The sequence below is a fragment of the Vigna umbellata genome, chromosome 5, assembly GCF_029865625.1.
Source record: "Vigna umbellata cultivar VRB3 chromosome 5, Vumbellata_1.0, whole genome shotgun sequence".
Taxonomy (NCBI): domain Eukaryota; kingdom Viridiplantae; phylum Streptophyta; class Magnoliopsida; order Fabales; family Fabaceae; genus Vigna; species Vigna umbellata.
In genome coordinates this window covers 22,951,550-22,967,065 of record NC_142169.1, presented here as the reverse complement: position 1 = coordinate 22,967,065, position 15,516 = coordinate 22,951,550, and the positions used below count along the sequence as shown (strand labels likewise).

The following is a 15,516-nucleotide window of genomic DNA, read 5'->3' as shown; positions in this document are numbered from 1 at the left end:
TACTTTGATTAATTGACTTTTTACTTCATCAAAGAAATAAAAAAATAAATACAATTAGACATAGTAATATTTAATTGAGAAGTTACCGACAAAGTTCTTATTTTTAATTGAGAAATTACTTTGGTTGATAATAAGTATGCAATAAATTAATTAAGTTACATTGATTGATTTGAAAATTTACAACAACAATCAATTTAACAATAGTCTTTAGATAACAAAGGATGAATCTATTTTGAAAAACAAAGGAATTGACTTGCTATTTACTTTTTACATATCAAAATCTCATCTTTTCTTCATAACAATATTAGACACTTTCATCTTAGCATATTAAGCATTTGCATGTTAATTGTTTTAAGTGCATTTTTATATATTTTTAGGCATCCTTTGCATATTTTAAAATCATTAAGTGACTAATTACATTAGGTTAGATTTTTATATTTATCTTTTATTATTTGTATTTTGTTATTCTAACCATTTGTGTAGATTTTTATAAGAATCAAATTGATAAAAAAATATATTCTATATTCATTGAGAAATGACATAATGTTAAATTTACCATATCTAAATTGTTAAAGTAATACTGAAGTTGCTATAATTAAAATAATGTTAATTTGATAGTATTAACGACAACTTATCACTCACTCAGTCATTATTCTAGTATGTAAGTTTTTTCACAATTATTACCTATTAGGCGCCATTGTTAGCCTTCGATATTATTAAATTTTGATATCAAATTCAAATTGTAGAGTAAAGTTACACCTTTTTTTTAGTTACATTTATTTATTGTAATTATGGTACAAAATTAAATGATTTCATAAATAATTATCCTAAAACTAATTAAATGATTACATGCCTGAATATTTTGAAAGTAATTAAATTAATAAAGATGAAATAAATATAGCTAGTGGGGTTGTGATGCCTTCCATAGTATAACACGTGTTCTTTTAGTGTAGCATGTTCCCTTCTTTGTTACTTTGACTAACTATAGCTCAATTTGAGATCTTTTTTATGTAAGAGTTCCTTTAGTCATGTGACCTCAAGCAATCATTTTTTGAAATGTGGTCACAATTTGTTTACATATACCATATAATGCCACAAAAAAGTTGTTAGAAATAAATTCAATACAATTAATTTGTTAAAAAATTAAAACTAACCACACAATGATGTTTGTGTCCTAATAATTGTTTCTCTTGCATATTTAGACTTTAACATTAACGATGGAGTATCATGTTGAGATCACCTTTCTCTAACACTTGGACAAGATAAGTATATGATACAAATTGATACCGCCCAATGTGTTGCAGTAATGTGTAACATGAGGTCTATAATCAAGTGGTCATCAAAGTGGATTGTCACTCCCTTTTCCAACCCAAATAGGGGTTAATGGATCATTTGTATGTACTTGTGTTGGTGCAACACACATTCTGACAAATGAAAATGTTTGTAAGTTCCTAAGTGGATGTACATAGAAGCATGAAGTTCACTCAAGTGGTTTTTTAGCGTGATGCTCCTCATACGACCTTCAATTGATTGCATTCAAACTGTCAAGCCAGAATTCCATAGCTCTAAGAATATATATTGCTTGATCTACCACGTATCTATAGCACATGGATGATACTTGGCATAAGTGGGATTAAAATCCCTCAAACTAATCTTCGGAGAATTTTTGTATTTCCACGCTTGTTGACCAATGAATCAAAACAACATTATTTGCACCATGATGTGATACAAATGTTAGGTTATTAAAGAGTTTTTGTTTAAGTAGGTTAGTATTCAATCTCTTCTCCTACGACGGGCCAACCCATCCTACCTTGTTTTTGGTGGACTAATTGTGGGACAGGTTGACCCATTTTGTCACCTCTATTCACCTAACCTAAGGTTATTAAAGAATTCTAAGTATGACATATCCAATAACATCATACTCATGTCTACAAATATCTTGCATTGCAAAACCAATTGAGTCTCTTATGTTCACTACAACATTATTTGACCTCTAGTGATACATCATCATAATCCATTACGAGCAACTCCACCATGACCATTGTTGTCATTGTCACATTGAGAGTGATTCATGCGCAAAATTGTCTCATTATAAGGATGTGAAAAAGTGCAAAACACCCATTTTTTTCCTTCTCTAACCCTTTTTTTTTCTGAAATAATTTTGGTAAGATCTCTTTCTATAGATCCAAGATTATAAATTCAAGATCTTTGTTTTTGTTTACTATAAAGCCAGAGATGAAACATAAATCTGATCGTAACTTTTGGATTCGTTTCCAAAATCCATATGTAAAATGATGCTGATAAAAATGGACCACATTATCTCAATATAAAATTTTTTCAAGATAAATAAATACTTTAAACGTGATCACATCCTAACAAAATATTAAAGTCATAAGGAATGAAATTAAATTACTAAGTTTTCTCTTTTTACTACAAATTATATATTATTAAACACAATTTCGAATTTAAAATATGTATTAAAAAATCTTATTATTTAAAGAGACTTACTATTTAAAATAACCTATGAAACTCTTATTATAATTTTTTTCTATAATTTTTTTTGTTTTATATATATATATATATATATATATATATATATATATATATAAGCTAAAATTTGTATAAGTTAAAATTAATTTATTTGTAAACTAAAATTAACAATTGGAAAGAGTTCATTAAATCAGAATTTTTTTTAGAAAATTAATTTTTATATAAACTAAAATTATTTTATTTGAAATAACTTATTTTATTTTATTTTCTTATTTTTCTCTTTTGAAATTATTTATGAAAAAAATGATTCAATCCTGTTTTAATAAGGTAATAAGTTTCTTAAACAAATTTTAAGATCTATTTTACTGGTTTATAATTTATTATTTGATAGTTTTATAAATGTAGCAAATTTTTTATAAAAGGTACCCAGAAAAAAAATATAGCAGGATCATTGTTAGTTGCAAGCAGATGTAATTGATTGTCCTGAATGAGTTGCCTCCAAACCTTATATCTTTATTATTATTGTGGGTATGGAATTTGGAGTGATAATAGGGAAAAAACTCTTCTGATTTAATTTATAAGAGTAAAAGGAAAATTAATAAAAGGAAAATCCAAATTAAAAGAAGGGAATTAGGGAAAATAACTTCACGTTAAAACAATCTATATATGGTATTTTCAATTTTTTCTTCTTCCAAATATTCCACCCAATTAAGATATTAGCAAATGTTAATATGAAAATTGGATGTGTAACGTATTGTGAATGCTAACCACATTACAGTAACTTTTGGGTGCAGCGGCGAGAGTGAGAGTGAACATGGCAACTGCGGGGAGTAAGAAGCCTTTATCATTGCAGCAATTCATCTCTGTTACCGCTCCTCTTCTTGATTTGGAAAAGGTTCCCTCTATTCTGTTCTATTATCATTGCAATAGCTTAATGTTTTCGGATTACAACCATCAAACCGATCATAACTTCAAATTATTTTATCTTTGGCTTAGGAAGCTGAGATTTCAAGCTCAATTGCTACAGGTGCGTCCAGGAATTTGGACACCGCTCAAAAGAGGGGTTCCACAATCCTTAACTTGAAGTGCATCGATGTCCAGGTTACCTCTTCTTCCACTTTTTCTCTATAAGTCCTCATTTTATTTTGAACTAAGTGTAGTTTCTTGGATTTCGCAAACATATTTGAGGAAGTGTAATTTGTTATGTTTATCTTGTTTCATTTCTGTTGAGATTTCTAGAGTATCAAGGAAATGGAACTATCTAAGTTTACAATTGATTTTTCTTGTTTTCATGTGTGTTTAAGTAGTAAGTGGAGTTGATTTCTATTCATAAAATATTTATGTTTTTGTGTTCCCTTGTTTATTCCGAAAATAGACAGGGCTTATGGGGAAGTCTCTGATCGAGTTCCAGTCTACAAAAGGAGATGTTCTTCCTGCACATAAGGTAAATGTTTCCTTTCTATTATCTGTTCACTATCAAATTGTTTATGCTGGTTTGTTCAAATTTAAATTTGTGCTTTTTATTACTTTCTTGTGTGAATGAGCCTACTTTTGTTGTGTTTTATGCATTTCTATCCCTCTTCCTTGTTTTATTCCCAGTAAAAGTTACTTGCCCGAAACATCTTGTATCACATATGATTTTTTTTTTCAATTAACATTGTATTACCTTCATGAGTTAATGTGGTTTTCTTTTTCGCAGTTTGGTACTCATGATGTTGTTGTTTTAAAACTTAACAAGGCTGATTTAGGTTCTCCTGCTCTTGGACAAGGTGTTGTTTACAGATTAAAGGTATCCAATTGATTCAATTAGTGAAAAGAAAAAAATGTACACGATGTTGCTTAAGATGGTCCCACATTTGGATATATTACTCTGTTTTGATACAATTACTAACAGGACTCGTCAATAACTGTTGCTTTTGATGATATACCGGAAGACGGTTTGAACAGTCCCCTAAGGCTGGAAAAAGTAGCAAATGAGGTATGCAGTTCGATTGTAAATAATTATAGATTTGCATAAAATACAGATATGGTGAGGACCCTAATATGCAGCTGTTGCTCTCCCTTTGCTCAGTTAGCTGTTTTCTTTTTACACAATGTTAACATGTTTCTAGGCATCTTTATCTTTATTTGGGTAAAATTTGTTTTGTATCCCTATAAATTTTTTGAAATATATTAAATACTTTTCCCAAATTTTTTTATTTTTCTCTCTTTAAAATTTAAACATTTTTTAGGTCCTTGTTAGTAAAGATAAATGGAAACCGATATGATGAAGATTTTAACGGGTGAATTTTACAATTAAAAGTGATTTTGGTTAGAAGTATAACTACACTTTGTCAAGACCATTTCATCTGTCCTTATTACTAAGTAAGAACCTAAAAGATATGTTTAACTTTTAGAGGAACCAACAAATGATGCATAGTTCTTTTGGAGGACACATTTAGTTTTACATAATTTTATAGTGATGCAAAACATATTTTACTGTTTTTTTTTTTTTTGGTTCCTAGGTTTTTATGTGCTGTAAATATCTATTGCTCATGTAGGTGACATATCGCAGGATGAAAGATGCATTGATACAGTTGAGCAAAGGAGTGCACAGGGGTCCTGCCTCTGATCTGATTCCTGTCTTGTTTGGGGAGAGGCAACCTGCAGTGTCCAAGAAGGATATATCCTTTACTCCCTATAATAGAAATCTTGATCAGTCTCAGGTGTGCAACTTAGTTTCTTGCCCGACCACTTTACTTTTCATTTCTTATAATCTTTACGAAATAGTTTTATACCTTCGGTAGGTGATTTTCATTCAATGTATCATTTCATCTAAGGTTGCTTTTTCCTTTATAATTAACATGGATATTTCTATAACTTTTTGGGTACAAAAAACATATTTCAGTGTTTGTTACACTATTTTATTCTTATTGCTGTCAATAGGTCCTTTACTTTAGGGGATACAAGAATTGTGATCGAGGCTCCAGCAAATTTTTTTTTGAATTTAGAAAATAAAGAACTATACTTTTTAATAACATTCAGAAAGTGTTGAATGCTTACACTACAGAGATTTACCTCATTAATCACTTGAGGGCTCAACAATTTTAGATATTTTTTCTTAAAGCATTCTAAAGTCATGATCTCTAAAAATATTATTTTTTGCATTTTAGCACCCTTCTGAAGTTTTTAATTTCCTTATTATTTTTAACTACTTAACTGGATTGCTTTAAATCCTACAATAAAGATCTCATGAGTTATAAGAATGCAACCGTAGAGTTCTATTTGTGTCTAATCATAGCTAAAAGAGCATCACAATATTTAGCTGAAGTTAGATGAATATTATTAATTACCACCATATAAATAAGCTGGAATATTTAGATTTCTAGGACATGCTCTATTATAATTTAAGTGGCAGAGCTTTGTTGTGGTTCCTTATTATTGATTTTAGTATATCAATATACCTCACCTAGTGGGGTGAAGCTTTTCTTGTTATTTAGGATATCAACTAATAAATGCAGAATATATCTGTTATGTATTTATGTCTTTATCTTGAAAGAAAGAAGCAGTTTTGAAAGCTCTGTCGTCAAAGAATGTGTTCTTGTTGCATGGACCACCTGGAACGGGAAAAACTACAACAGTTGTAGAAATTATATTACAAGAAATAAAACGTGGATCTAAGATTCTTGCTTGTGCAGCCTCAAATATTGCTGTTGACAACATTGTAGAGCGGCTCGTTCCACATAGGTATGCTTATCTTATTATCTGTTTGGCCCTGAAATATTTAACTGCCTTAAGTGGTTTTACTTGGATTGGTGTGATGTGTCTAATATAGTAACCTTAACATCTGACAATATAGATAAACAATGTCTTCTATTGTGGAACATTTCTCCACAAAACCAGTAATTTTAGAAGAAAAAGAAATATCCTCTTCAAAATTCCCCCCTTTGAGAAAGTAATAATGTCTTGTAAAGTTTATAAATTTGGATACATTTTGTTGTGCTTCTGTTCTTATTTATTTTTTGTCCTTTTTCCCGATTCTGTGGTGACATGTGTTCTTTCTGCATGGTTTGGTTTTGTTAGAAACCGTGATTGACGTGATAGAGATTGGCATGGTGTATTTTAGGAAGTTTTATATTTGACGTGCTGTATTTATGTGCTGCCTTTATTAGGTTCATTTATGTTTGATTGATCCCGTAATCACAGGGATCTATCCCTTAGAATTAGCAGTCCATATTTCCTAAAATATGCTGCAGACTCATGTATTTATATAGGGGTTAATAACCTCTTAAAATAATAAGAAAGAATTCTATTCCTTCTAAATTTGAGATGGTATCAGAGCTCTCGATCCTTGGGAGTCTCTGACCGTGCCATTAACTGCAGCCTTCATTGGTGCACAACCTTTAACCTAAATTGCAGCCTTTTTATGCTGCGCCACCTTTAGGCCTTGTTACAAGCCTTCATTGCAGTACAACCCTCTCTACCTTGATCGCACCTGGGTATGGATGAAGTCATGAATCTGGAGACGGGGGACAGACCCCAGACTGCCGGAGAACTGCAGAATGTTCATTCTGCTTATTGGTTAAATGGAAAGAACTACCTTAAATGGTCTCAAATCATTAAGACCATCTTGAAAGGGAAAGGGAAGATCAGTCACCTAACGAGTGATGCAATTGATGAGACTGATCCCAAATTCAAATCATGGGATGAAGAAGACTCCATGATCATGGTGTGGCTGTGGAATTCAATGGCTCTAGAAATCAGTGATACCTGCATGTTTCTGAAATCAACAAAGGAAATTTGGGAGGCAGTTGAACAAACTTACTCTAAGGCCAAGGATGCTGCCCAAATTTATGATGTAAAAGTGAAAACCGTGGCTGCCAAACAGGGAAACAAATCCATTACAGAATATGCCAATCAACTCAAGCCTCTATGGATGGAATTGGATCACTATCGAGTTATAAAAGGAAAGTGTTCAGAGGACTCAGCAATTCTAAAAGAGTATATTGAACAAGATATGGTCTATGATTTTTTGGTAGGCCTAAATCCTAAGTATGACCAGGTCCGAATTCAAATTCTGGGAAAAGAGAAAGTCCCAGGGCTTAATGAAGTGGTAGCCATTATCCGGAGTGAAGAAAGCAGAAGAGGGCTGATGCTGGAGACCTCAACCACCGAAAGCTCTGCAATGATAGCTGAAGGAGGAACAATCATGGTTGCCAACCAGAGAAAAAACTGGGTTCCCAGTATGGAGAAAAAACATGAGGAGATTTGGTGTACCCATTGTAACAAGCCGCGCCACACAAGGGAAAAGTGCTGGAAATTACATGGAAAGCCCCCAAGCCGAGAATGGGGACCGAAAGGAGGTCCACAGAAAAAAGGAGGGCAAGGGCAAGCATACATTGCTAATGCACAAGGTGAAGAAGCTGTCCAGTTGAATCATGAAGAGATAGAATGAGTAAGATCCATCCTTAGTAAACTGGAGAAGCCCACAGGTACGTGCTCCTTATCATATTCTGGTAAGTTTCCACTTTTGTTTGGGCTCAATGTTTCAGATACACCATTTACACATTACTGGATATTAGACTCTGGAGCCACTGACCATATGACCCCCCTACCCAAATACTTCTCCACATATTCCCCATGTCCTAGCAACAAGAAAATTTCCACAGCAGATGAAACTCTCATAACTGCAGCCGGACAAGGAGACGTCCAAATAAGCCCATCCATGACTTTAAAAAATGTCCTTCATGTCCCTAAACTATCTACCAACCTGATTTTTATACAAAAACTCACCAAAGATCTTTCATGTAATGTTGTTTTTTATAGCAACACTTGTATATTGCAGGACAAGAACTCAGAGAGGACGATTGGACATGCTAGAGAATGGAATGGCCTATATTACATGGAGGACCCTGATCTGCCCAACAAGAGTCTCATCTCTGAATCCACCATGACCAACAAAGACAAAGCTCAACTTTATCATTACTGGCTAGGACATCCGTCATTTCGAGTTATAAAATTGCTTTTCCCTTCCTTGTTTAAAAATTTAAATGTGGAAAGTCTCCATTGTGAGGTGTGTGAGTTTGCGAAACACAAACGTGTACCTTTTCCCATTAGCAATAAGATGAGTTCTTTCCCATTTTCCCTTATTCACACTGATGTATGGGGTCCTGCATATATTCCTAATATTTCAGGTGCAAAATGGTTTTTAACATTCATTGATGATTGTACTCGGGTGACTTGGCTTTTTTTATTGAAACAAAAATCTGAAGTTAGCTCTGTGTTTGTCCAGTTTGTCTCAATGATTAAAAATCAATTTGGGGTCAGTATCAAAAGAATTAGGTCCAACAATGCCAAGGACTACTTTAACCTTGTCCTAAACTCTTTTTGCAATAATCCATGAGTCCTCATGTGTGAACACACCCCAACAGAATGGGATTGCAGAAAGAAAAAATGGTCACCTTTTAGACCAAACTAGAGCTCTACTTTTTCAAAATCATGTTCCTAAGAGATTTTGGGGGGAAGCCCTTCTTACTGCCACCTATCTGATTAATAGGTTACCTACTAAAGTTTTAAACTCAAAAAGTCCCATGGAAGTTTTATCCTCATTCTACCCACACTTAGACCCTACAAATAAACTCCAACCTAGAATATTTGGGTGTGTATCCTTTGTACATGTTCATAGTAATGAAAGGGGAAAATTGGATCCTAGGGCTGTCAAATGTGTTTTCTTAGGGTACTCTACCACACAAAAGGGGTACAAATGTTTTCAACCCATTTCCAAAAAATTATGTGTCAAGAGATGTCACCTTCAACGAACAAGAGAGCTACTTCCAACAGCCTCATCTTCAGGGGGAGAATGTAAGAGAGGAAGATGAGACTCTCATGTTCCTAAACATGACGTTTGGACCTGAAATTGGGACAAATGGCTTTGTTGTTCATGAAATTGAGGGAAGAATTGAACCTGCACCTGAACCAGCGAGACCTGCACCTGATAGCGGCGGAAAATTTGGGAAAAATCTGGTATATTCAAGGAGAGAAAAGGCCATTCTAGAACCTGGCAATGTCCAAGAATCCAACCCACCATCATTGCATGAGGTAACACCACCTTCAAATTCTATAAATTCCAATGATTCTAATGAATTTGTTTATGAAAATCTAGAAGCACAGGTGGACCAAACTCTTGACCTACCCATTGCCCTTAGAAAGGGAACTAGAACATGCACCCAACAACCACTTTACCCACTATAAAATTTCTTATCCTTTGAAAAATTCTCACCTACCCATAAAACCTTTCTCACTAACCTCAACTCCACACACACACACCTTCCTCTGTATCTGAAGCATTGTCTGACAAGAAATGGAAACATGCCATGGATGTGGAAATGGAGGCGTTAAACAAAAATAGGACCTGGGAACTTGTCACCCTACCTCCTGGAAAAAAACCAGTAGGGAGTGGGTATATGCAATAAAGTATAGGGCGGATGGGACCATCGAACGTTACAAGGCAAGGTTGGTGGCCAAAGGCTTCACTCAAACCTATGGAGTTGATTACTTGGAGACATTTGCCCTGATTGCTAAGATGAACACGGTCAGAGTAATATTGTCACTAGCAGCTATGAGAAATAGAGAAGATTGGGAGAGAATATCCCTTGTGTGTTTTGCATACACATAGGGTAGTTTATTTATATTGTAAGATATGGGCCAATGCCCTTAATACAGAATAGACTAAGCCCAAATAACAGAAACACACATCTTAACATCTAACAGCAGCAAATAATGATTGGGATCTGCAGCAGTTTGATGTGAAGAATGCTTTTTTACATGGAGACCTTGAAGAAGAAATATACATGGAGTTGCCCCCTGGTTACAATGGACAGGTTGCTGCTGGAACTGTTTGCAAATTAAGAAAGGCTCTATATGGGCTGAAACAATCCCCAAGAGCATGGTTTGGAAGATTTACCAAAGTTATGACAGGTCTGGGCTACAAACAAAGCCAAGGGGATCACACATTATTTATCAAACATTCAGTTTCAGGGGGAGTAACAATTCTTTTAGTATATGTAGATGACATTATAGTAAGTGGAAACGACAGAAAGGAACAACAAGTGTTAAGCGAATGTCTTGCCACTGAATTTGAGATCAAGACACTAGGAAGGCTTAAATAGTTTTTAGGAATTGAAGTGGCTCATTCCAAGAAAGGAATCTTCATATCTCAACAAAAGTATATTAGTGACTTGCTTAAAGAAACAGGGAAGACAGGCTGCAGACCAGCAAGCACCCCAGTTGATCCAAATATAAAATTGGGAAGTATGGAGGAGGATATTGCTGTGGACAAGGAAAGGTATCAAAGACTTGTGGGCATGCTTATTTACTTATCTCACACTAGACCAAACATTGCGTTTGCTGTGAGTCTAGTCAGCCAGTTTATGACCAACCAAAGGAAGCACATTTACAAGCTGTCCTTAGAATTGTCCAGTACTTGAAAGGAACCTCCGGAAGAGGGATTTTGTTTAAACGAAACAAGAGTGTAAGTCTTGAAGCCTATACGGATGCGGACTATGCGGGGTCAGTGGTAGATAGGAGATCAACCACGGGATATTGCACCTTCCTTGGTGGAGACTTAGTGACTTGGAAGAGTAAAAAACAGAGTGTAGTGGCTAGATCAAGTGCTGAAGCAGAATTTCGAGCAATGACTCACGGAATGTGTGAACTTCTATGGCTGAAGATTATATTAGAAGACTTGAGGATAAAGTGGGATGAACCTATGAGGTTATATTGTGACAATAAATCTACAATTAACATAGCCCACAACCCGGTGCAGCATGATAGAACTAAACATATTGGAGTTGATAGACACTTTATCAAGGAAAAACTAGACAGTGGCATGATTTGCACACCATATGTATCCACCCAGAACCAACTTGCAGACATACTGACAAAGGGGCTGAACTGCATTAACTTTGAAGGAATCATATCCAAGCTGAGAATGGAAAACACCTACTCACCAGCTTGAGGGGGAGTGTCAGAAACCGTGATTGACGTGATAGAGATTGGCATGGTGTATTTTAGGAAGTTTTATATTTGATGTGCTGTATTTATGTGCTGCCTTTATTAGGTTCATTTATGTTTGATTGATCTCGTAATCACAGGGATCTATCCCTTAGAATTAGCAGTCCATATTTCCTAAAATATGCTGCAGACTCATGTATTTATATAGGGGTTAATAACCTCTTAAAATAATAAGAAAGAATTCTATTCCTTCTAAATTTGAGAGGTTTCTTCAAATGTGTAAAATGATGTGTTGGTACTTAATACACATTCATGATCTGTGATTTTTCTGCTAGAGTTAAGCTGGTGAGAGTGGGTCATCCTGCACGCTTATTGCCTCAAGTACTGGACAGTGCGCTGGATGCTCAGGTACGTTTTGACAACTTATTTAAACGCTAACATTTGATATCTGCATTAGTTATTTTATCCATATTTTCATTACTATTCCCCAATAGGATCAGTAAAATGTCCAAACTTATGTCAGTGTTGTATGCATATTCTCTAAAAGATAGGCAAAGCAGTAATCTGAAAAGAGGTCTGCATTCTCTCTAGAGATCCATTGTAGGAACCCCCGCTAAGAATCATGGACCAATTACCAAGTAAACTACTCTGTCCAACACAACAAGAGAAGGAGGAAAACTGGTTAAATTCTGTCATTTTATTCTATTCATAACTGCCAAATTCGCTTCAACCAAATCACAATGCCAAAGAACATTACATTCCTCACTACACATCCCTTTAAAAACTTTTACCCAATGATTCTGGACAGATAAATCGCTCTGATATTCTGTTATTCGCCCTCCTCTTGTGGTTTCTATTAATGATAGATTAAGTTAAGCAGTATTCTTTGGCATTCTCAAATACAATGTTTTATGTCATTGTTTTTACCCATTCCATATTGAATTTCTCTGATATTAGGTACTACGAGGAGATAATAGTGGTCTTGCAAATGACATTCGGAAAGAAATGAAGGTGAGTTTTAGAACAAAAGTTACAGATCTGCATCTTAATTTTCATTGTGATTTTATTACCATTTATAAACATTGTTAATTCATCCAGCTGATGATTCCGGGACTGATACTTCAGATGATATCATTGATTTCAGCATTAACTTCTGTTAGCTTAATTAGATATAAATATGATTAAGCAATATTACCTTTTATATGATATAACCTATTTTTTCAGGCATTGAATGGAAAACTTCTGAAAACCAAAGACAGAAATACAAGAAAGGATATACAGAGGGAACTTAGGACTCTATCCAAAGAAGAACGTAAAAGGCAGCAGCTTGCTGTAACAGATGTACTTAAAAGTGCAGATGTAATATTAACTACTTTGATTGGGGCTTTCTCCAAGAAACTAGACAGCACTTCATTTGATTTGGTGATTATTGATGAAGCTGCTCAAGCACTTGAGATAGCATGCTGGATACCTCTGCTGAAGGTAGTGTTTAAAGAATACTCACTACATTCAATTTTATTCACTGCTAACCCATTTAGATTTCTGACTTCTTTTTATCTTCTGATTACATACACAAGCCATGTTTTATTGGTTTTTGAACACTTCATATTATCACCATTATGGTTGGTGGGAGGGGGGAAAATAGAGAAGTGATATTCCATGACAAATATAGTTAAAATAAAGCATGGTTGGTTAATTTTTATACAATAAAATCTCCCGAAACCAGAATTTGAAAACTAAATATTTTAATTTTTTGTTGCACAAGTGCTTCTAATGATCCTGAGAACTGATTTTGAGGATAATGATTAGAAAAATGATGTTTTCTAACATAGTCCTTCATTTCTCGTACAATATCCTAGTGTTCTGGACTCCATACGGCAGGATATATAAAAGATCCGACTCAAATATTAAATTGAACTGAATTTAAAGTTTTAAAGGGTAGTTGGATACCAAAATGTACTGTCTTTTACAAAAGAGAAGTTGCTCTGGACTGGCCAAACTAAATGCTTGATACTACACCTGGGTTTGATTCTGTATTAAAACATGTAGCTTTCTGATCATTACATGATGTTTTTTTTATTCTAATGAATTAAATGAAGAGTTCATTGTTTTAGGGTTCAAGATGTATACTTGCAGGGGACCATCTTCAACTTCCTCCAACCATTCAAAGTGTTGAAGCTGAGAAGAAAGGCTTAGGAAGAACTCTCTTTGAACGACTTGCAGAAACGTATGGAGATGAAATCACATCAATGCTTACTGTGCAGTACCGTATGCATGAACTTATCATGGATTGGTCTTCTAAAGAGCTTTACAACAGTAAGGTGCTCCTACATTTTAAAGCCTGTTTTCCTATTGCATCAGTTTAAAGCTATCTTTTATATGCCACTACATAGCATAATTTATCAATCATGAACAAATAATATTATGTTAGGCGAAGGGGGGTAAACAATTTATTTGATCATCCTGCATGTCATTACGTGTTAACAGATCAAGGCTCATGCAAGTGTTAGTGCACATATGTTATATGATCTTGACGGTGTGAAGCGGACATCTTCAACTGAACCAACCCTTCTTCTTGTAGACACAGCTGGGTATGTGGATTATGTCCTTGTTGAAATTCTATCTTCTCACTGCTTGATTAGGGACATGTGGAATGAAGTCATGGCTTTCTCTTAAGAAAATTTATATACCATCATTTTGTTTATAGTGGTTGTGTTTTGATAATCTGCATTCAGTAATTAGTATACTGGTTTCTTCTATCTAATCAAGAAATTAACATTCAACCAACCTGTTAGCAGAGGCCTAAGAGGATGAAGTAATTATATTTTGTATGAAGCAAATGTAGATTGTTTAATATCCATAGGAGTTAGTTTTCAAACAGAATGTCATCGAAATGCTTACATTGATGAGATTCAGATGTGACATGGAAGAAAAGAAAGATGAAGAAGATAGCACCTTTAATGAAGGTGAAGCTGAAGTTACTGTGGCTCATGCGAAGAGACTAGTGCAAAGTGGGGTGCTTCCTTCTGATATAGGAATTATTACCCCATATGCTGCCCAGGTATGAACTTGTTCTATGTGGAATTTGAGTCTTCTAAATCGAAGAATGCACTTTACAATAATAACCGTTTATTAGAAATGAATGGTTCAGATTGTAATTTATTTAATATTTTTTCATATATATGATTTCTCAACCATTGATTTTCTAATGAACAATTATGAGTGAGTGTACTTTATTCTCTAAAGTTCACCTTCTCACTTTAAAGGAGTCAAATCCTTCAATGTAAACCTTTGCTGTAAATGTTCTGCAACAGGCTTCATATTTTAGTACTTTTACGAGGATGGAATTTCGTAACTCTCTATAACTAGTTTGACAGGTTGTTTTGCTCAAGATGTTGAAAAACAAGGAGGACCGGTTGAAGGATGTTGAAATCTCAACAGTTGATGGTTTCCAAGGAAGGGAGAAGGAAGCCATTATCATATCAATGGTTCGATCAAATTCAAAAAAAGAGGTATTTCTAACAAGTCTGCTAGTTTCATTTTCTTCATATAGGTTCTGTGTGGGAGATTTTGGTAGATGAAATGAAGAATAAGAGAGACTTGAAATATATCTTTCAGGTTGGCTTTCTAAGTGATCGGCGGCGAATGAATGTAGCCGTGACACGGTCTAGAAGGCAATGCTGTCTTGTCTGTGACACAGAGACAGTCAGTGGTGATGGATTTCTAAAGCGATTGATTGAGTATTTTGAGGAGCACGGTGAATATCTGAGTGCATCTGAGTACCAGAATGAGTAGACCAGACTCTCAAGATTAAGACATCTATCGTTGCACTCGTGCTTATTTTGGTGGATTCGTGAACGTTAGTAAAATATTTCCAATGTATTTGGAAAGGAAAGCCGTTGATAGTTTATGTTGAGGAACCATTCATCTAGGAGAAATAGGAGAAAAAAAACTCTTGGAATGGAGTAATGTTATTACTCTTTTTTTTTAAGAAACTGCATTATTTCTTTTAAAATCATGCTGGTATAGGTTTGA

At 34.5% G+C, this 15,516-nt stretch overlaps 2 protein-coding genes across 4 annotated transcripts; both read left to right on the top strand.

Annotated features, from left to right (window-relative positions):
• Positions 1-3,222: 3,222 nt before the first annotated feature.
• LOC124840776 (DNA-binding protein) lies at positions 3,223-15,516 on the top strand. 3 transcript variants are annotated; one of them, XR_007029073.2, is made up of 15 exons: positions 3,223-3,385; positions 3,487-3,591; positions 3,866-3,934; positions 4,190-4,279; positions 4,385-4,468; positions 5,031-5,195; positions 6,029-6,216; positions 11,817-11,889; positions 12,439-12,492; positions 12,706-12,963; positions 13,596-13,802; positions 13,969-14,072; positions 14,398-14,542; positions 14,851-14,993; positions 15,100-15,238. XR_007029073.2 is itself a non-coding variant. In XM_047316927.2 (15 exons), the coding sequence occupies exons 1-15, from the start codon at positions 3,305-3,307 to the stop codon at positions 15,274-15,276; spliced, it is 1,935 nt and encodes a 644-aa protein (XP_047172883.2). In that variant the 5' UTR covers positions 3,228-3,304; the 3' UTR covers positions 15,277-15,516. The 3 variants fall into 3 exon arrangements, 2 of the variants coding, with proteins under 2 accessions (XP_047172883.2, XP_087972357.1); XM_047316927.2 differs by having other exon boundaries at positions 3,228-3,385; positions 14,859-14,993; positions 15,100-15,516; XM_088116231.1 differs by having other exon boundaries at positions 3,275-3,385; positions 3,518-3,591; positions 14,859-14,993; positions 15,100-15,516.
• LOC148197950 (uncharacterized) lies at positions 6,227-11,800 on the top strand. Its single transcript, XM_088116232.1, has 2 exons — positions 6,227-7,961; positions 8,315-11,800. Exon 1 carries the CDS (start codon positions 6,971-6,973, stop codon positions 7,922-7,924), a length of 954 nt encoding a protein of 317 aa, XP_087972358.1. The 5' UTR covers positions 6,227-6,970; the 3' UTR covers positions 7,925-7,961; positions 8,315-11,800.